The 25115-nt window shown below is 41.3% G+C and overlaps 4 protein-coding genes and 1 pseudogene across 4 annotated transcripts; all 5 read left to right on the top strand.

The window, feature by feature from the left end:
- The first annotated feature begins 12011 nt into the window (after positions 1 to 12011).
- LOC133727211 (protein WALLS ARE THIN 1-like) lies at positions 12012 to 12799 on the top strand. Its single transcript, XM_062154826.1, has 3 exons — positions 12012 to 12120; positions 12307 to 12458; positions 12549 to 12799. The coding sequence occupies exons 2-3, from the start codon at positions 12325 to 12327 to the stop codon at positions 12709 to 12711; spliced, it is 297 nt and encodes a 98-aa protein (XP_062010810.1). The 5' UTR covers positions 12012 to 12120; positions 12307 to 12324; the 3' UTR covers positions 12712 to 12799.
- An 859-nt stretch (positions 12800 to 13658) lies between these two features.
- LOC133742085 (protein WALLS ARE THIN 1-like) lies at positions 13659 to 14653 on the top strand. The gene is made up of 5 exons (XM_062169802.1): positions 13659 to 13756; positions 14011 to 14169; positions 14252 to 14426; positions 14544 to 14608; positions 14650 to 14653. The coding sequence occupies exons 1-5, from the start codon at positions 13659 to 13661 to the stop codon at positions 14651 to 14653; spliced, it is 501 nt and encodes a 166-aa protein (XP_062025786.1).
- A 5332-nt stretch (positions 14654 to 19985) lies between these two features.
- LOC133727209 (protein WALLS ARE THIN 1-like) lies at positions 19986 to 22098 on the top strand. Its single transcript, XM_062154824.1, has 6 exons — positions 19986 to 20203; positions 20323 to 20385; positions 20472 to 20588; positions 20839 to 21250; positions 21396 to 21547; positions 21651 to 22098. The coding sequence occupies exons 1-6, from the start codon at positions 19986 to 19988 to the stop codon at positions 21847 to 21849; spliced, it is 1161 nt and encodes a 386-aa protein (XP_062010808.1). The 3' UTR covers positions 21850 to 22098.
- Positions 22099 to 22880: 782 nt separating this feature from the next.
- Positions 22881 to 23469, top strand: LOC133727210 (protein WALLS ARE THIN 1-like). The gene is made up of 3 exons (XM_062154825.1): positions 22881 to 22976; positions 23076 to 23138; positions 23227 to 23469. Exons 1-3 carry the CDS (start codon positions 22891 to 22893, stop codon positions 23354 to 23356), a joined length of 279 nt encoding a protein of 92 aa, XP_062010809.1. The 5' UTR covers positions 22881 to 22890; the 3' UTR covers positions 23357 to 23469.
- A 181-nt stretch (positions 23470 to 23650) lies between these two features.
- LOC133741993 (protein WALLS ARE THIN 1-like) lies at positions 23651 to 24880 on the top strand (annotated as a pseudogene).
- Positions 24881 to 25115: the final 235 nt, after the last annotated feature.

Below are 25115 nucleotides of genomic sequence, written 5' to 3'. Positions count from 1 at the left end.
TCCACCAAAAGCGATTAGGCTTCGCGTACATCGTCAGGCACTCGCGATCGCGCTTCCCGTCTTTTTGTGGCCATGACTTTCTTCAAGTGCTTCAAGAAAGGGACATTCACCATCCTCGAAGATCCGGAGGATACTCAAAGTGACGGCACTACTCTGCAAGTGCACCCATCGTTGACTGGGCCTCAAGCAATCGATGTCCCTCCTTATGACCCTTCAGCACACATCCTCCAGTGGACTCATGTGGTACCTCGCCAGCTGGCTATGTTTCGACAACCGAGATCTGGAAGAGACCAACAAAACTCGCATGTACTGTTGCTGAAGTCCTCGCATCATGATCAGAACACTCCTCAGACCCCATTCACACTTCTCAACGATCGCATATGCAATAGTTCAGTGCAGTGGAGCAATGCATTTCGAGCAAATGGCGGGTTTTCTTACACAGAGTTCTACTGGGAATGGGTAGAAGATATTTTAAGCAGGAATGGCAAGCTTATCCGGGAGACTGGCCTCTATCGAGCTATATTCGCCTCACTGTTCAGCTATGACCGTGTTGCACCTGTCATACGGGCCTTCTGCGCATACTGGTGCCCTGCGACGAATACCCTCCACACATCTAGAGGAGAAATGTCCATCTCCCTTTGGGATTTGGACCAACTCGGAGGTTTGCCCATTGTTGGACGGTTTTATGATGAGGTGGTTCCAACTGCTGAAGAGCTTTCTGCAACGAGCAAAGGGAGTCAACAAAGCTGCCGCTATTTGTTTCTCGCCTACCATAAGCTTTGCAAGGAAGGTCAAGGGCAGAAAGTGAAGATAACCTCATGGATACGATATTGGTATAGAGGAGCTTTGCGCTATAAGAGGCCTCCGAACAAAAGCCAAAGGAACAAAAGAGATCCGCCCCAAGATGCGTTTAATCCATCTGGCAAGATCCCCGAGATCCGACAACGAACTTCTGCAGACCGCGCAACATTTGATGACTTAGGCATGGAGGGTGAAGACATAGAGCCCACCTATTTGGCTGCCTTTCTTGCTTGTTGGTTGTGCCTGTTTGTTTTACCTAGAGACGACACTGGTTTGATTCGTCCGGGAGTTTTCAAAGTTGCAAGCAAAATGTCACAGGGTGTACAATTTTGCCTAGCGGTACCAGTACTGGCCAGCATCTATCAAGGTTTGAACGAGATTTCTGTTTCCAGCGATCCAGGTAATTGCTCGGCTGCTCTTCCTTTTCATTATATTTATGCATGGATAGCAGAGTACTTCGGCACCCACTTTCAATCTCCACTTCCCAACGACCTAAGGCCCCGTATGGTCCGCTTCTCCGGTTCCTTTTCAGCTAAGAATTTTGGAGACTCACAAGCTCTTTCTTTGTTCAACTCATGTGACAATGTGAGGATGGGTGCATTTGCCAGGGTATTTTCGGAGAGTAGGGTGATTATCAACCGCGATAGCATCTCCCATTTAGACCTCATATATCTCATCAGCCTTCGTTCCGGGTATCTTTCTCTCAGACAGGATAACCGACGGGTTATTCAGCCATACAGTCCACATCGATTCAGTCGACAGTTTGGTTATGTCCAAGATATTCCTGGCAGCCTTAAGAATGACATTCGCACCAGCGTATTGGCTTTGATTTATAAGCATTGGGATTCTTGCACCAGAAGGAACACCAAGTGCGTGGTAACATTGCCTACCCAAAGTGCCGTCACAGAGTATATGGTTACCCGAGACTACGTTGATTGGTGGTCTAAAGTGTACCGTTCTACACCAGTGAAGACAACGAAAGTAGCGCCTACTAGTAGACCACCGCACAGGACTTTGAAAGCCAAAGAAGACAAGAATGTCTCCCGTGCAACACCGCCTCATCACAAAAATGTGAGTCCTTGTGAAGTTGAATGTAGCACCAACGTCCCTGTGCCTCCTAATAAGGCTTTGCCCCCGGATAGCGACCGTCAGGCTCACCCGGTCGACTTTCTAGAAGATGATGTAGACTCTTTAGATTCTCACGTCTCTTTGGTCCGTCAACTTAAACTGAAAAGACCAGCAATCCAAGAAAGAAGGCGTAGTAGGAGCAGTAGTAGCAATAATAGTGAGGTGCACTTTAAGCGTCGGAAAACTGACACCAGTCTTGGCCCTACCTATTGCGATCCCAATGCTGAGTTTACACTGAATTCTGACTTTCTTGGTGACGTTCCAATTTCTTCACAACCGATGTTGCCATATAATGAGGTAACCCCTTTTTTTGGACTTGGGTCGGATTTTTTTTTTTGTATGGTCTTTTTTGGAACTTGAATTGTTCTTTTCCCATCTTTTCAGGGTGCAGAGATTGATGGTCATTCACTTTGGGGGAACGATGACGCCTCTTCAGACCCTATACGTGTTCCTTCTGCAGCGGAACTTGAGGCTTACACTTTACCCACGAAAGGAAAATCCAATGCAAAGAATGACTCACAGCAAATTGACCCTACAGGTACAATTCTTAACTCTTGTGTATTTTCGTTGCACTTTAAGCCCCTTCTTTTTAACTAATGATATATGTACAGGTCCACTTACCATGGTGCATCCTCCTAAGCCTCTGAACACCATAGCCTTTTCTGAGGCCTCTCTTGGTGGAGCTGCTATTATAGATGCCAGCCAAAGACTTCGTGATATTCGTCAACAAGCTGCTACTGTAGTTTGTGAACAAATTGAAGATATGATAATGAAGCACTCCTCCAAGACCATTCTTTCCAGCAAGGGGGAACTTGACAAGTTGATAGCTGAGCTTAGCCATTATGGGATTGATCCTTCATCCGTAAGGGGAAAAGTTGAAGGATTGTTGAATAGTGCTGACCAATACAACCTGGCACGACTTTCTTGTTCACGCAAGGCTACTCCAGGCACACGTATTCAACGTCTGGCTGACACAGAGTCAGAAATTACGAAGGTCACTTCAATTCGTCAAGCTGACTCTGATCATCGTCAATCTGCACTCAAATCTTTGGAGAAATTAAAGGAGGAGCAACAAAAATTGGAGCAAACAGTGACTTTACTAGACGAGAGACTTCTACTACAGGAGAAGAAACTTGTCGACCTAGAGAAAGAAAAGACTCAAATCCAAGAGACCCCCGAGGTGACCACTGCAGAGCTTGAGACGACAAAATCATTGCGAGATACTTTTGAGAACCACCGCAATAGCTTCAAGGGTTTGACTTGGGTGTGAAGAGCTGTTCTCCACTTTGTAGTCTATGATGATTTGTTTTCACTTTCCTTTATTACTTGTAATAAGTCAAACTTTGACAGTCATAACTTATTATGAAAATAAAGTACTTTTCAATTTATTACTTTATGAATGGTAAACAAACCCTTTATTTTTATTTTATGTGACTGAACTTGAGATTGTTATTCCCAAGCTGCCTACGTATCCTCCAAATGAAGGAATCAAGTCATCACGTAGTTCAAGGGTTTATGGATGAAATGAATTTTTTTTTTTGTTGGTCCTTTTTTTGCTTGAGCCGCCCTTTCGGGTTTTCAACTCAACGGACTCTTTTTTTTTTTTTTTTTTTTTTTTTTTTTTGTTGTGCCATGTGCAGTTTAGGCTCGTGCTAGCTAGGAGCGTCTTCTTACTTTCTTCAAGCATAGTACCTCTTCAGGAACTTTCCATTTATGGGGCCAATTCTCAGGCCATCTTCAGCCACAATTTTGTAGGCTCCATTGGTGTAGACTTCGCGGACTACATAAGGTCCATCCCACTTTGACTGAAACTTTGGACCAGTCTTGTGTGTCATGATGATAGGTCTGCGCACGGCAAGCACTAGGTCACCAACTTGAAAGGATCGAGGTCGAACTCCTTTGTTGAAAGCTAGTGACATTCGAGCTTGATAGCATTCCAAGTGTTGTTGCGCGTCAAGTCTCTTTTCATCTAAGGCTTCCAACTCTTGAAGGCGCAACTTGGCATTCTCTTCATCAGTCAGTCCGTCTTGCAAAGCAATCCTCAGAGATGGAATTTGTTTCTCCAAGGGTAAGACCGCTTCAACACCATATACAAGGGAGTAAGGTGTAGCTTTTGTGGGAGTTCTATATGTCGTTCTATAGGCCCAGAGCGCTTCGCCCATTCTTTCATGCCAATCCCTTTTTGTTTTGCTGACAACCTTCTTCAAAATATTACACAATGTCTTGTTGAATGCCTCAGCCAATCCGTTAGCGGGGGCATTGTACATAGAAGAAAAGTGCAGCTTGAAGTGATATTTCTCACAGAGTTTCTCCATGGCACTATTGGAAAAGTACTTGGCATTGTCTGTGATGATGCAGCGCGGAACACCATATCGTTGAATGATATTCCCTTTGATAAAGTCTACAACATTTTCTTTCTTTATTTCCCTAAGCGGCACCGCCTCTGCCCACTTTGAAAAGGAATCTGTAGCTGCTAGAATGTATGAGTGACCAGCGGAGGATTTTGGAGTTATTGGCCCAACAGCATCAAGTCCCCACACATCGAAGGGGTAGGAAGCAATTGTTGGATGCAACGGCTCTGGTGGTTGATGGATGAAGTTTGCATGAAACTGGCAAGCTTGACACCTTTGTGCATACTCCATGCAATCTTTAACCATGGTGGGCCAATAGTAACCCATCCTTTTTACTTGAAAATGGAGCTTAGGACCTGACTGGTGAGCTCCGCATACTCCTGAATGAGCTTCCTCCATAGCCTTAGCAGCTTCCTCTTTCCCCAGACATCTAAGGAGCAATCCATCGAATGATCGTCGATAAAGAGTCTCCTTGTAGTAGAAGAAGCGTGGTACTCTTCGTCTTATGTCCGAGCGTTGCTTTGGGTCATCAGAAAGCTTATTTCGCTTGAGGTAATCAATCAACGGGTATCTCCAGTCATCAACATCGATCAAGTAAACAGAGACAACATTGGAGTCTTCATGCCAAAGCTCAGAGATTGTCGGTACGACCCACCATTGGCAGACTGGAAGGTGTATGACTTCATCTTCTGACAATGCCAAAGCCGCTGCTAAGTTGGCCAAAGCGTCTGCCACTTGATTTTCTTTTCTTGGCACATGCATTAGTGTGACAGCATCAAAACCCTTTAAGAGTTGCGTGGCAAGCTGAAAATAAGGAACTAAATCCTCTTTCTTCACTTCATAGATAGTTAGTAATTGATCAACTACTAACTTCGAATCTCCATACACCTCTAGATTTGAGATTTTCATTTCAGCTGCGGTTTGTAGTCCCATAATTAGCGCTTGGTACTCAGCAACATTATTGGAACATAGTTTACTAAGAGTAAAGGCATAAGGCAATATTTGCTTTTGCGGAGAAATGAAGACCACACCAGCTCCTGCCCCATCTGCCCTAGAAGACCCATCAAAGAACATTTGCCAAGCAGGGAAAACCTCTGTGTTAAAGACCTCTTCATCTGGCAAGTCATCTGAAATCTCCCAATCCGCGGGGATAGGATGGTCTGCTAGGAAATCAGCTAATGCTTGTCCTTTAACCGCTTTGGCCGGTATGTAGATGATCTCATACTGATTGAGGAGTAGCGCCCATTTTGCCATTCTCCCTGTCAAGACTGGTTGCGACATAACAAACTTGACTGGGTCAGCTCGTGCCACTAGATGCACTGTGTACGCTTGCATGTAATGTCTTAACTTTTGGATGGCGAAGACGAGAGCGAGACAGATTTTCTCTATCGGTGGATAGTTCAATTCTGGCCCTGTGAGAGTTCGACTCAAGTAATACAACGCTTTCTCCTTCCTTTCTTCATTTTCTTGGGCTAGGAGTGCTCCGAGTGATCGCTCTTGAGCAGCAATGTAGAGGATAAGCGGCTTCCCAAGGATGGGTGCACCTAACACTGGAGGGCTTGCCAAGTACTTCTTTATGCTTTCAAAGGCGTTATGGCAAGCTTCATCCCATACGAAAGGCACATCCTTCTTCAGCAGTCGACTAAAAGGCTGACAACGGCCTGCGAGGTTCGATATGAATCGTCTAATAAAGGCGAGTTGTCCTTGGAGACTTTTTAACTCGCGTAGATTTCTTGGCTCAGGCATGTCCTGAATGGCCTTAATCTTTGACTGGTCCACTTCAATGCCACGATGTTTCACAATGAATCCAAGAAACTTGCCTGAACTGACGCCAAAAGCACATTTGAGAGGATTCATCTTGAGTTGGTACTTGCGGAGTCTATCGAACACCCTTCTTAGGTCTTGTAAGTGATCTGTCCTCCTTTTTGACTTGACCACTAAATCGTCGACATAACATTCCACGTATCTGTGAAGCATGTCTCCGAAGATTTTCTGCATGGCACGTTGATATGTTGCACCAGCATTTTTCAACCCGAATGGCATAACTTTGTAGCAATAAATGCCTTTGGGAGTGCGGAATGCAGTAAGCTCTTCATCTTCTAAGGCCATCCTTATTTGATTGTATCCTGACGACCCATCCATGAATGATAAAGCTTCATGCCCTGTTGTTGCATCCACCATGAGTTCAATGATGGGCAAAGGGAAGTCGTCTTTTGGACACGCGTCATTTAAGTCGCGAAAGTCCACACATACACGGAGTTGTCCGTTCTTCTTCTTGACAGGAACAATGTTTGCAATCCACTTAGGATATTGAACCTCTCTGATGAAACCGGCAGCAATCAACTTATCAACTTCAGCTTCAATTTGAGGAAGAAGTTCTGTCCGAAAGCGTCGTTGGGTTTGCTTGATCGGTCGAGCCTCAGGTTTAACTGCGAGACGATGAACCGCTACCTTTGGGTCAAGGCCAGGCATTTCTTTGTACGTCCATGCAAAGACGTCTTTATATTCAAGCAGCAGATCATGGTATTCCTTTTCTTCTTCAGGACTCAAGGAAGCGCTCACGAAGACAGGTCTTGGATCCTCCTCAGTTCCTAAATTGAGCTCTTTAAGCTCATCGACAGTAGCTTGCCCCCCGTTTTCAAGTTCTGGAGGAGCTTCATCTACTTCATCCTCGGAATGATCATGGTCATCTTCTTCAAAAGCCTCTGCTTCTGCTATTGTGATATGATAGGCAAACTGAACAATCTCATCCTCGCCATTGCCATCAACATTACTCGTTCCAACTTGACCAGTGAGTACGATGGTGTGCTCCTTCACTTTGAGTTGTTCACTTGAGCTCACCTCTAACACAGAGCGTCGCTTCATGCGTGATGGGATGAGACTTCGGATCTCTTTGTCGTTTCCTTGGTCGTCGATCATCTTTCTCTTTTGCTTTTGTTGCTCTTTGGGTGCTTGTATCCTCTCAAGTGCCGACTTTCGAGGGACTGACTCAGATTTCTTATTTCCTTCATCGGAAGATGACAACCTATTGAACACGGAAGCTCGAGTGGTCGTTTGGGTGATACGGTTGAAAACTGAGACTCGGCTTGTTGACGTATCAACACGATCAAATACAGAAACTCGGGGCGCCAACTCATCAACTTGTTCAGGCACCGCAGCTTGAGAATTAGGACGAATACGATCAAGTGCAGAAACGCGAGAGGTAGATTTAGATTCCTGAGTCTCTTCTTCTATTACTTCGACACTAATGTGTTGAGTGCTTGCCTTTGCAACTTTTCTTCTTCCCGATATCTTGACTGGTTTGCCTGGTACAAAACCAAGACCTGCTTTAGTAGGGTCAGCTGCACATCCTTGCTCTCTCAACCTCCTTTGAGATTCATTAAGCTCATGCACCTTCTTACCAGGGATGACTTGATCACCTTCTTTGCTTGACGATCCGAAGTCATATCCAGCCTTTGCCAGCAACTTGTAAGCGTTAGGGTCAAATCCTTCCTTTGTCCTTTTGTCAGGAAGGGTACCATGTTCTGTCTTGCCTTGAATCGGTTTGACAAATCCCTTTAGCGACTGCTTGGTAGGTGTTGCGTTGCTCAACTTTGTCAACGGTATGGTTGATGTTTCTTTTAGCAACTCTACGTCCTTCTCATCTAGTTTTCGCGGACGTTCTTGCTCATTTGCCTCCACAAAAGGAGATTCCCCTTCTTTTCGCCTAGACCTTGGCACGTAACGAAGGACTGGAGCAGAGGAATTGACTTTGTTCTTTGCAGCTGTCACTTTAGTTTCTAACGAAACTTTATGTGGTTCCTCGTTGCAATTTCTTGCCATGCTGGGTTCCACTTCTTTATTACGCACTTCTATAGTCTTCCCTGTAGAGGGTACCCCAATTGGGAGAACTTCCCTTACTGTTTCATCATCCATGTAAAACTTGGAATCCGCAAAGTAAGATTCAGCTTCCGTGAATGGTTTAGTATCACCTGCTACTGTTTTTACTCCGCCATCGTAGAACTTGAAGCATTGATGAAGAGTGGAGGGGACGACACCATTTTCATGAACCCACGGTCGTCCTAACAATAAATTGTAGGAGGTCTTCGCATCGATCACGTGGAACAAAGTGTTCGACTTCAATTCTCCAATTGTCATGTCTACTCTGATCATGCCTATGGCTCTTTGCCCCCCTTGGTTGAAGCCTTGAATCATGAGACGGCTTCGAGACAACTCTTCCACATTAATGCCCAGCTGCTTCATAGTCGACCTAGGCATGATGTTTACAGCGGACCCTCCGTCTACAAGCATGCGGTTTAGCTTTTGATCTCGCATGTACCCCGTCACAAAGAGAGGTCTATTGTGCGGCTTAGAGCCTAACTGAAGGTCTTCATCCGTAAAGTGGATGGCGTCACAATCTGCAATACACGTGACGCATTCCTTCTGTTTCACCTTGTTAATCTCTACGGAGTTCTTGCCTATGTCGATCAACAACTGTACCAAAGCACATCTTGTCGATTTTGGCAATTGTAGTAGATCAGAGATGCTAAAGTGCAAGGGTAGGTCTTCTAGCTGCTTCAACACCTCGTTCTCTTCTGACTTTTGGCTCGCATTGACCGTGCTTGACTCAGCCTTGGCAGAATCCTTCGAAGTAATTTCATAGCTTGTTGTCATGTGGGCAGCTCTCACCTTTTCTTGTTCGTCGCCTCTTTTGGGAAAGACTCTTGTTGGTGAAACCACACCATGGGGTTTTTGAAAGGAAGGACTGCCCTTTCCTTTGACAAATCTCGTCCCACCTTTCTCGAGATGCTGACGACTTTCTTGTGATTGCTTGCATTTTGCTTGCGTGATAGGTAAATTTGGTGATGGGCTCTTGCGTGCCTTCCTTCGAGTGACAAGTATCCATCCCTCGTCATCGACAACTGAATCAACTTTAGGAGTAACAACAGGTGCGAGACTTGCTTTCTGGATTGGCTTCACTTTCTCTAACTTTGAACTCATGCATGGCTTCCTCGAGAGCTGATATGGTGCTTTCATTGGAAGAGAAGGCAACGGGGCAGGCTCGAATGAACCAAACACGATGGTAGTGCAGTTTACCTCAGCAACATCGTCGACATCTAGCTCAATCCTTCCTTGCTTGGCAAGATTCATTATTAAATCTTTCAGAACAAAGCATTTCTCCACTGGGTGACTAACGAGCCGATGGTACCTGCAGTATTTCGGATCCTTAACACGATGCATTTCCTCGGGTCGCTTACATTCTGGGAGCTCTATCACCTTCTTCTCAAGTAGATCTTCCAACATGCCTGCCACGTCAGAATCTGGGAAAGGATATGTCTTTTGTTGCCATTCCTTCAACGAACGCTTTGTTCTGTCGTAGGTGCGAGTTGGCTCTACTTTCATAACCTCCTTATCTCGTGTAGAGATTTTGACTGGGGCAATGTTAACGGCCATCGATTCTTTTGTAGGCTTCTTCGGTGTCTTATCAAACTTGCTTCCGAAGACCTTGTCTTTTCTTTGGTCAACAATTGACTCCTTCTTCCCTTTATGGCTAGCTATACTCAACTCCATGTCGTGTGCTCGCGTAGCCAGCTCTTCAAACGTACGGGGCTTGATTCCCTGTAAAATATATAGCAAATCAAAGTGCATACCTTGGATGCACATTTCCACCGCAGATACTTCTGAGAGTCGATCTTTGCAATCGAGACTCAACGAACGCCATCTGTTGATGTAATCAATTGCACGTTCATCCTTCCATTGCTTGGCGCTAGTAAGTTCCATCATGCTCACTGTACGTCTCGTGCTATAGAAACGATTCAGGAACTCACGCTCCATCTGATCCCAACTGTCGATTGACTCAGGCTCCAGATCAGTGTACCATTCGAAGGCGTTACCTTTTAATGAACGTACAAACTGCTTAACAAGATGATCTCCCTCCGTTCCTGCATTGTTGCAAGTCTCGACAAAGTGGGCAATGTGTTGTTTTGGATTACCCTTCCCCTCGAATTGCTGAAACTTGGGCGGTTGGTACCCATATGGCATCCTCAAGCTATCCACTCTTTTTGTGTATGGCTTGGAGTATGTGAGAGAATCACGAGAGGTACCTCCATATTGGGCTCTAATGGAGTTGTTGATCATGTCCTGCAGCTGCTGGACGGACAAAGAACCAAGTGGACTTTCACTGTCTTTGTCATTTGTCTTTGAAGTTTCTTCCTGTTTGTCTTTGTCATTCTTGAACGGAATCCTAGCAGAATCCTCTTCATTTTGCTTCTCGAGCCTGCTCCAAAGTTGAGCAATCTGCATATCTTTTTCTTCGACGGTATTGGTGAGCTTTTGAACCGCCTCCATCAGATTAGCTACCTGCTCTTCAAGCGTAGTTGCCCCAGTCATCATGACTTGCATTGCTGAGAGGTGAGACGCACTGTCTGACGGCATCCCAGAAGTGTCATTTTCTTCAGCATTAGGACTTCCATGGTATGATCCGGTGCTTGAGTGATCATCTGAGGCAGGAGAGAACGACCGTTCCCTTGGTTTTATGTTTGGAGCTTGTCTCTCTTCACTTCGAGGGACATGCTTCCCCGCCCCTAGACTTTCTAGGGTGATGATTGGTTGGCGAGGCTTAGATGGCAAAGCCACAAATGTTGTAGGCTGAATCTTTGCCATGCTTCGAGTGACGTGACCAGATGAGCTGCTACTCGATTTCGAGGTCGTTGTCTTGGATTTGTTCTTCGAGATGACTTGAGTGTTCTTGGAAGCCATTGCTCGAACGGATTTGTTTGGAATCGTCTTACGGAGAAGGAGATGAGAGGCAAAGACGTCCCACTGGGCGTGCCAATTTGTAAACACGAAAATCTGAAAGCAAACAAGATACAGACACGTGTACAAAAATAATAATTTTATTAATTTAAGTGCGGGTTACAATCTCTGTAGATGCTCTGATTCAATCTCCGACGATGAATTTCGCTCAAGGGCTTGACGCTTGATCTTGAGTGGTATGATGATCACGAGAGTTGACACGTGACGAACGCTTTGACTTGAGGTTAGTGATGAACCGGCTATTTGGCAGCTTGAGGGTTCTTCACACGTGCTTGGGAGGCTTCAGAGATTCTGAGAGTATTTTCTTCTCTATTTTGGCTGAAGTCCTTCTCTTGATTTGAGAGGGGGTATTTATAGTGTCGGCGTCTCCCTCAATTTGGAATGCCTTGATGACACGTAATTAATTGTATTTTCCTTAATTACGTAATCAAATCAATCAGTCTTAATTAACTGATTTAATCACGACTATTAAGGAATTAACCAATTAATTTGATGGCTGATTTTAATTGTATTTCGTTAATATCACAATTAAATCAATCAGTTTTAATTAACCGATTTAATTATGACTATTAAGAAATTTAGCCAATTAATTGGATGACTGATTGTCGTCTTGATTATCAATTTAAATAAATTGATATCTAATCAGCAGACGAGATTTAATACTTGATTTGACTTGGAATCAATTGATTTAATTTGATTGATCCGCTTTAATATCAATTGATTTAGCCGGAACAAATTCATTTATTGCCGTCGGGCCTTTCAAGTGTCGCCAAGTGTCATTCTCTGAATTTGTGAGATTTTGCTGACTCACAAGCCACATGGACATTTTGTGGGACCCACATGCCGACTAAATTTGTTCGGTCATAATTTTGAGTGTTGACTGAATTATTTAATGAATTTATTTTCATTAAAATTTTAGTGTCTACACTCATTTACTTGCTTCTTTGGCATTCTGCAATGTTCTGCAATCGCGGGGATTGTAGAGAGAGATTCCCAAGCCTGGCAGGTCCATTCTGGTGGTGAAGTTGTTGCTATTCTCTACGCGGTTAGTGTGCAAACTAATAATAGCTAGATGAACCATATTTTTAGACCACATTATAATGCGACAATTGCCTAATGTAGTTGGCTCAAATCAACTGTCACGACCTTAATGATGTGATCTGAAATTTTTATAGCAATTCATAGCATGTAACAGAAGAATGTGAGGAAGTATTTATGTTTGTGGTTGCAGGGAGTGGTGGCTTCAGCAATGGCATTTGCATTACAGATATGGGTGATTGAACGAGGAGGCCCAGTGTTCGTTTCAGTGTACCTGCCTCTACAGACATTACTGGTAGCTCTAATGGCCTCAGTCATTTTAGGTGAACAATTCTACTTGGGAGGGTAGGTTTCATTCTGCTAATTAACCTAATATATTCTTGACTAATCTCTTAATTTGCAACTGATTGGTTTTTGTTTGTTAATGTACTTCAGCATTATTGGAGCAGTATTGATCGTAGCCGGACTCTACCTGGTGGTCTGGGGGAAAAATGAAGAGAGCAAGTTTGGCAATGAAAATGGTGAATTTCCTCGATCAATGCCTGCAGATGAACAATTCTCTCTCTTTCAGTCATTACTCAGTTCCTCTTCGAAGTAGTTCAAGCTCATGTATTGGTCCTATTGGCTCATTGCTTTGTCTTTTTTTTTTTTTTTTTTCTTTCCTTCTTCATTCTGTAACTTCTAAATTTCCCTCTCTGTAACCTTTCATTTTGAATATGTGAAATTATGGTATAATTGTTGTGTTTACTCTTCTCCGGCCAAACTGAAGGATATATACATGTGTAAGTACAAACTACCTACAACTAGGTATATATGAAAGGTAAATACAATAGTATAGCTATGAATGAAAAGTAAATATAATAGGCCATACAATACGGCTGTACGATACACAAGAGATTATGTCACTTCGTTGTTGAAATAGTTGTCAAGATTTGCTGCTACTCCTTACTGTATGTATCTCATGCTAACAGAATAAAACCACTGATGATCCCAGATGCATGTAAAATCTTCTTTTGTCTGGATACATGTTAATATCATTTATTAACACGTTTTAAGCTACAAATATCTTGTGATGTCAATAATTCACTATGAATAAGCTACAGCACAATTAGCTGTATAAACGTACAAATCTTGCGGTCCAAGTAATTGAAAGATGCCTTTTAGTTTATTTGTCAACTAATTTCATAATATAGGACAGCAAATGAATTGAAACTCTTTAGTTACAGTCATTGCTGCCAGAAAATATAGGACCACATGCATGCAAAAAAAATACTCTTGATATTTTCTAGTAAAAAAACTCAATCATATGGAATCACATGTGAATGCTATACGTACTCCGTGCATTTTACAGTTGGATTAGGCAGAAAAGTAGATCTAACGATTGAAAATTTAGGAGTATGGTAGACGCGTTATATATAGCATTATGGTTCCTCACAAACAAGAATGTGACAATACATATAGTTCAAGTTTTATGTATTTTAATTTTAACCAAAAGGGGTTTCAGTAAAAGTGCTATGATGATCTGTTTGCCTGAATAATGCAGCCATGAGAAATGTTACTGCAGGGACTGCATTCTCTACTGCAGAAACAAATGTGGGTGATGTGTTACTCCAAGCCCAAGAGGTAGAATTCAAGCCCAAGAGGTAGAATTCTTGATTGCAAGTGACCCTGCCAAACAAATTAAAAATGAGTTAATTAACTAGCTAGATTACTGTGACCTGCTAATTACTATTATCAAGTTTTTTTTTGAAAGGAGCTTAATTAGCAAATACTGCCAAAGAAGCTATATATAGCTCCTAGCCTCCTAACATGAGTAGCTAGTTTTGGTACTACTAGTGTTGTTTTCTATTTCTGAATTACTGTCATTAATTATTATACTTGCACGTATTAATTGCAGAATTGAACAAGTTCACTTGAATAGAAAAGATGGCAAAGCCAAAATGCTTGGAATTCTGGCTTCTGTTGCAGGAGCCTCAATCATAACCCTTTACAAGGGACCAACTATTTATGGACCTCCAATTCCTTCACCTTTAGGCCAATCCCATATGCTCCTCTCGTTATTCGGAGATGCCAAGGAGAGAAATTGGACCTTGGGTTGCATGCATTTGTGTTATAGGTCATTGTCTATGTTGGTCTAGCTGGATTGTCCTACAAGGACCTGTTTTGAAGAAGTATCCAGCTCGCCTCTCGGTCACCTCATTTACTCTCTTCTTCGGAATTCTGCAATTTTTAGCCATTGTGGCATATGTAGAGAGAGACTCTCATGACTGGCAGATCCATTCCGGCAGTGAAGTCTTGGCCATCCTCTATGCGGTTAGTTTCCTAGCTAGCTCAAATGAACACATACCAGTTATGCTAGAGGGACCATATTTTAAAACAATGTACATTAATCATTAAATATCTTAATTTTGGTGCGGTTCAAAAATGCAGGGAGTGGTGGCTTCAGCAATGTCTTATGCAATACAGCTATGGGCGATTGACAAGGGAGGACCCATGTTTGTTTCAGTGTATACGCCCTTTGTATTTCACTTGACAGGTGACGCTAATGCTACAATCCTTTCAGTAGCGATCCGAGCTAGGATCAGCGTGATTACACGCATTTCGATGCATATAATTATATCTAAAACACTAGAAATAAGTTAATCCTCAAGTTAATTATTATGTAATTAATACATTTTTATTTATTGTGTATGAAATAAGCGGAATTGCGGAAACGAGAGAAAATTGTGCAAAACTGAAGTTTCCGACAAAATGACGAAATAGTCAATGCGGTCAACCGTAGTTAAAGCTAAGGAAGAATCAGAATGCAATTCATAGTTGTGTGCGCAGGTCCTTGAAATTATAAGGAGCAGAAAGAAAAAAAAATGAATGAAAGAAAAAAAAGAAAAAAAAAAAAGAAGGAATCATCGAGAGTTTAATTAACCAATTAAACATTGGTTAATTGGCAGCCATCACGTGACCATGCATATAGACCTGTAAATGGACCGGATTTTGATCCGGATCCGCTCCAAATCCGTGACTATTGGACGGGTTTGGATCGAAAGTTTTGATCCGTTGATCCGTTAATGATCCGAATCCGTTAATCCGTTTATTTAACGGATCAAATACGGATCTAGGTCGATCCGATCCGTTAATGATCCGGCCCGTTTTTGTAATAATAAAATATTATTTTTTATTAATATATTATTATTTTTTAAAAATATAAAATATGAAGAATTTCTAATACAAATTTTTTGCAGAAATCTAAGGGACAGTCTATCACCCAAGATTCCAAGAAGCATTAAGAATTTTGATGATATAATTCTACTTTTGGTGATATTTTTCATGTTGTTTTAATATTTTATTAATATCTTATGAGGTATCATGATATAAATTTAATATTACTATTTAAAATTTTAAAACTATTTGAAATTATAACGGGTCGGATTAGCGGATCGGGTATCCGTTAACCCGGCAGATACGGATTTGGATCGAGCTATCAACGATCCGCCGGGTTAACGGAGCGGGTTTGGATCAAATTTTTTTTAAGTAAACGAATTTGGATTTAGGTCGATCCGATCCAAATCCGGTCCATTTACAGGTCTACATGCATACCCATTGTCCTTTCTTTTTTTTTAGTTTTTATTTTCTTTTGTTCCATGTGCAGCATCAGCCCATTAATTAGAACATGATCATCAACTCTTCTCTTCTCTTCTCTTCTCTTCTCTCTCACGCGCGCAGCACACCAGATCATTTTCTTTTGGCCACCAATCAGACGCTGACACGCAGCCCTTATTCACTCCTCAAAAGCCTATTCATACCTATATATTCCTTTCTCTTCTACCCTAGAGCGACAGCGCCGCACCAAGAAACAGGGCAGCCCTTTAGGCTGCTCTCATTCTCTTCTCCTCCATTTTCCATATTTTCTTTAGTTTTATTTTAGGGATTTGAAGGAATTACTCACCCAAAGCTTCAAAGATTCATCAAAGACTTCTCATCTACAAGATTCAAGACTTGTTTAATTGTGGGAGTTGTAAATCAAGACTAGTCATGCTAGCTTTTTAGCTATCTGTGACTATTCTTGTTTTCTCCTACACTTCTCTTCTCTTTTGTATTTGAATTTTGTAATTTTGATGTCTATGATTATGGGTTGTGAGTAATTTCCTTGTTGGGGGTTTAGGGTTGTGTCCCTAACCCAAATTTTGTGTAAAAGATGTTTAATTTAATGTAATGATGCAATTTTCATATGATGGATGCTTATATATATTTTTGTTGGGTTAAAATGCATGTCTGGGAGCCTAGTCACCTCTAGGGTGTGTATTTTGAGCATGTCTAGGATGGAGTTAGAGGCTTGACCCCCTCTAATTCCTAAGCTAGAAACCTTAAATTTCGTATTCGAGGGGTTATAAGCATGGTGATTTACACCCGTTGCGTGATTGAACGGGCGGGTCGCTTAGTAGTCTAATTCCTCAATCTCTACGCATCTTGATGTGAATTAGTGACCCTTGAACCGGCTCTAATTCATGCCAAGTGAGTTCCTACGGCCCTTGAACCGGAGTAGGAATACCATGAAATGGAATTTCGATCCTTGAGCCTTGAACCGCCTTGGATACGACTACCGCCAAAGTATGAAATTTGCATCTATATTAGATTAGCTTCCGACACATGAAATTGGGTGAAGGAACCTCCCTAACACCCGACATTCCCATTTATTTGGTTACACTTTTATTAATTTCTTTGCTTTACATTTCATTACATTTTGTTAATCTAAAATCAACTCTCAAAATATTGAACTCCAACTCATTGTAAATATTCATCACTAGGCTCTTAGTTTTGATTAGGCTTTGGTGAAAATCAAAGCCGAGCATTGCTAAGGCTTGGTGCCTTAGATTAACATTTTTATTTATTTTCTTTTTCTTTTCTTTGTTTGCTAAGTGTCTTTATTTCTGATTACCCAAGGATTGTGGGTTAGCCACTAATCCCCGTGGTACGATAAACTTTGGGCATAATACTTCCCTATCTTGACAATGATACGTACGCTTGCGTAAATGTGTATCAAGTCACAGCGTTATCGGGATTTGGCTACCGTCAGATCACCAGCATTAACAATAGTCAGCCACTTTATTGATAATAATTAATAATAAGAAATAATACAACTTATAGATGTAGAAACTACATCAAAATATAAAATAACAAGAACAATATTGGATGCAACTAGGCATTGGAAATAAAACCTAACAAGGAGATTAAGGGATGCAATTAAGCATTTGATGAAGTACCAAACATAATCCGGGCTATGTAAAATGGTACCAATAGTTAGGTTAACCATATTTCCACCCAAAGATAGATGTAGAATAGAGGGTAACCTTCTATCAAGGTAACCGGCGGTAGTGTGACCGATCTTGCCTATTCCACGCAGAATAATATGTCGAATAGAAAGCAATCTTGTACCTAAGTAGCCAAAAAACTCATTCCAAAATGCCAAGAAATTTTGGGCCCATAAAAAATCTCCTGGATCCCAGATATGAACCCTAACAGCATTGGGCTCATACACTAATTGCAAAGCCCCAAGAAGGAAGGCTCAACCAAAAAAGCCCACAAAATTCTCTAGGCACCCAGACCATTCCTAACTTTAAGCCTGACCGCTTCTCCGGCCACCGCCCTTGGCTGGAGAAAGAACATCCCTGCCCCACCAACACGACGCCCCCGCCGCTACCATTGTCACCGGCCGGAACGCATAGCTCGCCTAGACCCCAGGCACTGATTCGCTCATCGTCTGCTGCCGGATCACCCCCTCGATCTGAGACGCAACGAAAGATTCCGGACAACCGCCACTCCAGCGTACCGGGAAACGAGGCCGAGCATCAGCCTCTCTCGAGCCCCTCACTCAGCCACACCACCACCAAACCAAAGCCGCACACCGGCGACTTGAGTCGTGCCCAACTTGGCCGAAGACGCTCAACTAGAGGTGGCAAACGGGCTGCTAAGCACTAGCACGGCATGGGCCCGGCACGATTAAAAGCGGCCCGGCACGGCCCAAACCTGTTAGTGGCCCGGCACGACCCGAGCACGTTAGAATAACGAGTCAGGTTGGGCCTAGGAATATTGGCCCTTTGGCCCGGCCCGAGCACGACATATTGTGGGCTGGCCCGTTACAAACACAAAATTTCATTTTGTTTTTAAAAATATTAAAAAACCACAATGATGAGATTTGAATATTAGACCTCTTTATTTAAAATCTCATAACAATTCCACCAATGCTATTTCTTTTATGTTGTCAAAATAGTGAAATAAAACATTATATCCATGTTTTGACATAAAATATTTTTTCTAAATATTAAATATATGTTTATTAATAAAGACTAATCTCATAACAACTATAGAATGAAGGAAAGAATAATATGATACTAAATCTTCATTATATTAATAAAGATTAATCTCACAATAATATACTAAAAGCAATATATTTTGAGTTATTTTTTTCTTTCTTTCTTTCTTGTAGTGGAATATAAAAAATTATTAGAAAACTAATCTTAAAAAGCTAAGATTAAGAAAAATATTGTAGAACTTAATTTATTTTAATTTTCTAAATAGTTAAATAAAATTAATTTTTATTTATTCAAATTAAGATTTTAAAATCGTGCTTTATAGTGGGTAAGCACGAGCACGGCCCGTTTATGACCAGACACGAGCACGACCCGGCACGATATGGACTCGGGCCATGGGCCGGACCGAGCTTAATGTTTAAGTAAATGGGCCGGCACGATAATAAATGGTCCGGGCCAAGCACGACTAGGCCCGCTTAAAATGGGCCGGGTTGGGCCGGCCCGGCCCGTTTGCCACCTCTACGCCCAACTCTCGGTGCAGACCCGATCTGGGAAGGCATCGCAGCCATGGCTTCTTCCCATTGAACAGAGATACGGTCAGAATGGATCTGAAAATGAGAGATTGCCACAGGCTGAGATGTGAACCACCACGTACCCGATACAGGGCACGATAGGAGTCGTGCGTGAAAGAACCGACACCGAGGGTAGTTCCGAAACAGTACTCTATCGATGATGGAGGAAACTACAGAGAGGCCAGAGGCGGCGCTCTCCCAACCCTAGCAGAGCAAGCCCGCTAGGTATTTTCAAGTCAATTTATATTTACTTATTTAGATTGTACATGATAATTAACGGTTGCTACTAACATGTATTATAATTAATGGCTGCCTTGTCTAGCCTAGCGAGGCAGTGATCCATTGTTAAATGGTCGCATCGTTCTAGTGGCAGGATGAAACTGAGTGTCGTTGGATTTCTTTTCAGGCGGAAACATAGTAGGAAAGCTGTACTTTTGGTAATTATGTTTTGTTGTAATTAAGTTATATTTCCGATATGTCACCGCTATGTCAAAGCAAATGGAGTAGCTAGTAGAGCACTCTTTGCTAATTTGTGCTTGTTTGAATACATGTACTCTGTAGAAACTCCTGATATCCCAAAATGATGTACTCTTGATGCGTATTGTAATAAGGGGTTTAGGCTCAATATCATTTTAGATATTTCCCCATTTTAAAAGGAAATATAAAACGAATTAATGACACAAGCTTTACCCTTTTATATTTCATTTTAGATATTTTTTTTGTTACCTAATTAAATTCATTAATGTCATTAATTCACCCCCTAATATCTAGAAGGAATAAGTTGGTGTTGCAAGAGTATGATGTGGCAAGATATATTATGTAAAAATTGAAAATAAAATTTGTATTTACTTAGATGGCATGACATCTAGAATTTCTGGCCACAAATCTTAGCCCCTTATGACATTGCCCTATATAGAATTATTGTTCCTCTCAAACAAAACTGTGCCCATACATATACAGTATACTTCCAAATCCTGTTTTGAGTATCTGATACAATGGCTGATGAGGCCGGTTCACATGGCAAGAGAGTGTGTATGGTGCCTGAACGTGCGAGGATTCACATGGCTTTAACTTTCCTGCAGTCGAGCAATGCAGTGCAACATATCGTCATCAGGAGTGTGCTTAACATGGGTGTAAACCAGCTTATTTTCCCAGTTTACAGGAGCATCACCGCGCTGCTTCTGCTTTTTCCGTTTGCATACTTTTTGGAGAGGTATATATGCGCTTAGTTACATCACGTTCATGAAACTACTACATTCGTATTAAGCGTTATTAATTCATCTGAATCTGCCTTGAAAATGAATACTTACTGACATATCTCTGTCTATTCAGAAAAGATAGACCACCACTGAATATATCCCTTGTTATGCAGTTTTTTCTCCTGGGACTTATTGGGTATGTCCCTATGTCCTAAGTTTATAATAGTAATTAGCAGATCATTGTCTAGCTAGGTAATTAACTATTTTTACTTTGTTTGGCAGGGTCACCTGCAATCAAGGATTCTACCTCTTGGGTTTGGAGAACACATCAGCCACATTTGTTTCTGCAGTAGAGAATGCAGTCCCTGCAGGAACATTTCTCATGGCTGCCGTATTAAGGCAAACAAATCATCGTAGCACTTTTTCTGAAAACCCTTTTTGTTAAAATTACATAAAAACTTGAACTATTAATTTCTTGCAACGCTGCCAAGATTAAGCACTAATTAAGTTTCTTTGGCGCTTTTAGATGTACTGCCAAAGAGGCCATAGCCCCTAATTAACATGAGTAGCTAGTTTTGGTACTAGCTACAACTGTTGTTTTCTATTCATGGATTATTGTCATTAATTATTATACTTGGATATATTGCAGAATTGAACAAGTTCACTTGAATAGAAAAGATGGCAAAGCCAAAGTGCTTGGAGTTCTGGCTTCTGTTGCAGGAGCCTCAGTCATAACCTTTTACAAGGGGCCAACTATATATGTTCCTCCAAGGACTTCACCTTCAGGCCAATCCCATATGCTCCTCTCGTTATTTGGAGATGCCAGGGAGAAGAACTGGACCTTTGGTTGCATTTGTGCTATAGGTCATTGCGTATGTTGGTTTAGCTGGATTGTCCTACAAGGACCTGTTTTGAAGAAGTACCCAGCTCGCCTCTCAGTCACCTCATTTACTCTCTTCTTTGGCATTCTGCAACTTTCAGCAATTGCAGCGTATGTAGAGAGAGACTCCCAAGAGTGGCAGATCCATTCCGGCAGTGCAATCTTGGGCATTCTCTACGTGGTTAGTTTCCTAGCTCAAATGCACACATACCAGTAATGCTAGAGAGACCAATTTTGAAACGACTCCATGATCCCAAAATGTGATCCCTTTAGCACTTTGTAGTAGATGTTAAATATCTTAATTTTGGTGTGGTTGAAAAATGCAGGGAGTGGTGGCTTCAGCAATGTCTTATGCAATACAGCTATGGGCGATTGACAAGGGAGGACCGGTGTTTGTTTCAGTGTATATGCCTCTACAGACGTTACTCGTAGATATAATGGACTCGGTCATTATGGGTGCACAATTCTACTTGGGAGGGTAAGTTTTTCAGTTTCATCTGCCTTAGTAACCACTAATTTTTAACTATATTCTTAACTGCTACATTTTTTAGCTGATTAGTTTTTGTTTGATAAATGGCCAGCATTGTTGGAGCAGTGCTGATCGTAGCAGGACTATACCTTGTAGTGTGGGGAAAAAGCAAAGAGAGCAAATTTGGCAAAGAAATGAAGTTGAAAACTTCACCAGTGCCATTGAACATTGATAATCAGATTAAATATTATTCTGAAGAAGAAAAAGAATCTTCTCTCGTCCAACCATTGCTCCCTACCTCTTCAAAGTAGTTCAGCAAATGTATTGTCTTCTCTATTGTTCAAATAACATAAACAAGATGCATTTTTGCAAATGTTCAGTTTGTTGACATTAACCTGATCCAGATGTAAAGCTTTGGTATCCAAAGTTAATGGATCAAGTATTTGCAGCATATATGCATCACAATTTGGCATACTAATAGACCTTACCGGTAATTTGCTATTTTTTTTTTTTCACTCATGTAGGACAGCAAATCAAACTTTGAAGTGAAACATCGTTGCTGACACACTCGAATTGGCAATATTTCATATCAGGCAAAATATTGGCACATGGAAAGAACAAGTACTCTCGAACAATCCTATTATAAGCTATGTTGTCAAGAGCTCAATCCCATGGAATGAGGTGTGAATATTAATTTGGTCCCATGGAATTGGAATTATGCATAACGAGTGCCTATATTGTATAAATCACAAGAACTCTAAAAATGTCTGCTGTATGCCATCCGGTTGGATTCGGTGAAAAATGAGGTCTAATAGTGTAATTTTCAGAACATGGTAGAAGCTTTAACTATAAATACCTTTATATGGCTCCTCCCAAATAGTAATTTATCATAGTTTTGGATATCTGCTGCAATGGCTGATTTATCATCAAGTGTAGCTGATAAGAGAAGATTGTGTGTGGTGCCTGAAAATGCAAGGATTCATATGGCTTCAACTGTCCTGCAGTTCATCTATGCACAATGTTGAAATATCTGGGAAAAGTTTCAGAACAATGAATGAATAATATGACTGAAACTTCTTCTATTCATTGAATATCTTCCAGTTACATATATAGTAGTCCACACGAACCACTTTGACTCAAACTAAGGAGATAAAACAGCAACAAACTTATCCACTACAACTGAACAATTTAAACTTCTAGGACTCCTAAAGACTTGGTCAGTAGCAGGAAATCCCAAATGAATAGGACTTGCAACCACGACTTATTCAAACCAGAAAAACAACTTATTCAAAACAGAAAATAACAACCAAGTTCCAACAGGGGTACATATCATTTGCAGAACTAAGCTTAATATGAGTGTAAGCATGCTTGTTTTCTCAGTTTACAGGAATGTCACCGCGCTGCTTCTGCTGATTCCATTTGCATACTTTTTGGAGAAGTATGCACATAATTACAAAAAACTACTACATTTCTTAGTTATCATTATCCATCTGATCTATGCCTCGAAAAGACTTACTAATATATCTTTTCTGTGCAGGAAAGATAGACCACCACTGAATATTTCCCTTGTCATGAAGTTTTTTCTCCTAGGACTTCTTGGGTATGCACTTGATTAATCCTCAGATTAATAGTAATTACTAACTTATTATTGACCAGATCACAGTGTAGCTAACTCATTTGTTTTGCAGGGTGACATGCAATCAAGGCTTGTATCTCTTTGGTTTAAAGAACACCTCCCCCACATTTGTTTCGACAATAGAGAATGCAGTCCCTGCAATAACATTTCTCATGGCTGCCTTATTCAGGCAAACAAATTAGTCATCTCTGTATAATGTAATTAATGTCTAATGCCCTTTTGGCACTGCTTTCGTAGAACTATTATTTGCTGAAAACTCTTTTTGTTAATTAGATACAAAATTCAGAAACTACTTTCAACTATTTCTTCCAGTTCTGCTAAACTCAAGTGCTAATAAGCTTCTTCGGCTGGATTCTGAAAGTACAGCCAAAGAAGCTTGCTCCTAACTTGAGTGGCTAGTTTTAGTAGTATTATCTGCTACTTACTAATTAAGTGACTAATGTACTGTCATGGCCATGGTTGTATTTAGGGAATTGAACAAATGCACTTGAATAGAAAATATCGTAAAGCCAAACTGCTTGGAACTCTTGCTTCTGTTGCTGGAGCCTCAGTCATAACCTTTTACAAGGGGCCAACTATTTATGTTCCTCCAAGTACTTCACCTTTAAGCCAATCCCATATGCTCTACTCATTATTTGGAGATGTCATTATGTCAAGGAGGAGAATTGGACCTTTGGTTACATCTGTGTAATAAGTCATTGCCTATGTTGGTCTACCTGGATTGTGCTACAAGCACCTGTTCTGAAGAAGTACCCAGCTCGCCTCTCAGTCACCTCATTTACTCTCTTCTTTGGCATTTTGCAACTTTTAGCAATCGCGGTGTGTGTAGAGAGAGATTCTCAAGCCTGGCAGTTCCATTACTGCAGTGAAGTCTTTGCCATTCTCTACATGGTCAGTTTCCTAGCTCAAACTAGCTAATAACATAGAACAAATAATGCTAGAGATAACCACAATGGTGATCACAGAACGCGCGCAGTTGGTACACATAATCTGAAAATGTGATCCCTTGCAGCATTTTATATATAGTGATATATGTAACATAAGAATGTGACTTATCTCTCTGTTGTTGAAAATGCAGGGAGTGAGGGCTTCAGCAATGGCGAATGTAATACAGATATGGGTGATTGACAAGGGAGGACCAGTGTATGTTTCACTGTATCTGCCTTTACAGACGGCAGTTGTCGCTGCATGTAATGGACTCGCTCGTTTTTGGTGAAGAATTCTACTTGGGAAGGTGAGTTTATCAACTTCATCTTCCTAATTAAGCCAATATTAGCTGCTCTCTGCAGCTGAGCTGATTGTAATATCTGTTTGGTTAATTGATATATACCAGCATTATTGGAGCAATGTTGACCATAGCAGGGCTGTACCTGGTGGTCTGGGGAAAAAGGCAGGAGAGCAAAATCAAGGTGGAAACTTCCTCAATGCCAGGGAACATTTATATTCTGGGGGAGAAGAACGTACCTACCCTCTCTTGTTCAAGCATTGCTCCCTACCTCTGCTTACTAGTTCATGTCATGCTCCCTAAACTATTGTTCTTTGGGAATTCTCTTTCAAAGCCCATGGATCAAGTATCTGTAGCATATATGCATCATCTAACTTGGCATACTACTACGATTCTAATCAACATCTTCGATAAACCCGATTTCATTACATTACTATGGATGATAAATATCAATAAACTAATAACCGACTTAATAATTTGAGTTCATGATACTAAATGCATACCAATTTCTCATGAGTCATGCCCACATCAAAAGAAGCGCAAGCAGCTTGCCACAAATGTAATTTCTTACCTTTCTTATTAGTAAACAAGGAGAAGACGCTTCTCCTTCCCAAGTCTCACCCTCCTCTTTTCGAGAAATTTACTCTTCTACTACATGAGGCCCATTCCTAATATCCATTAGATGAACCACAAAAATTACACTCCCACAAAAAAAC

This window comes from Rosa rugosa, chromosome 1 (assembly GCF_958449725.1).
Source record: "Rosa rugosa chromosome 1, drRosRugo1.1, whole genome shotgun sequence".
NCBI lineage: Eukaryota > Viridiplantae > Streptophyta > Magnoliopsida > Rosales > Rosaceae > Rosa > Rosa rugosa.
The sequence above is the reverse complement of the archived record's forward strand: the minus strand, read 5'-3'. Positions and strand labels throughout refer to the sequence as shown.

Bases quoted from the DNA above. Each gene is read 5' to 3' on its own strand.
- LOC133727209 (XM_062154824.1), top strand. From the start codon at position 19,986: ATGGCTGATGAGGCCGGTTCACATGGCAAGAGAGTGTGTATGGTGCCT. The intron at 20,589-20,838 runs GCAAACAAATCA...GATATATTGCAG, and splicing joins CTCATGGCTGCCGTATTAAG to AATTGAACAAGTTCACTTGA. The intron at 21,548-21,650 runs GTAAGTTTTTCA...ATAAATGGCCAG, and splicing joins GCACAATTCTACTTGGGAGG to CATTGTTGGAGCAGTGCTGA.
- LOC133727211 (XM_062154826.1), top strand. From the start codon at position 12,325: ATGGCATTTGCATTACAGATATGGGTGATTGAACGAGGAGGCCCAGTG. The intron at 12,459-12,548 runs GTAGGTTTCATT...AATGTACTTCAG, and splicing joins GAACAATTCTACTTGGGAGG to CATTATTGGAGCAGTATTGA.
- LOC133727210 (XM_062154825.1), top strand. From the start codon at position 22,891: ATGAGTGTAAGCATGCTTGTTTTCTCAGTTTACAGGAATGTCACCGCG. The intron at 22,977-23,075 runs GTATGCACATAA...TTTTCTGTGCAG, and splicing joins TTTGCATACTTTTTGGAGAA to GAAAGATAGACCACCACTGA. The intron at 23,139-23,226 runs GTATGCACTTGA...TTTGTTTTGCAG, and splicing joins TTTCTCCTAGGACTTCTTGG to GGTGACATGCAATCAAGGCT.
- LOC133742085 (XM_062169802.1), top strand. From the start codon at position 13,659: ATGAGAAATGTTACTGCAGGGACTGCATTCTCTACTGCAGAAACAAAT. The intron at 13,757-14,010 runs GTAGAATTCTTG...TATTAATTGCAG, and splicing joins GTAGAATTCAAGCCCAAGAG to AATTGAACAAGTTCACTTGA. The intron at 14,170-14,251 runs GTTATTCGGAGA...ATGTTGGTCTAG, and splicing joins CAATCCCATATGCTCCTCTC to CTGGATTGTCCTACAAGGAC.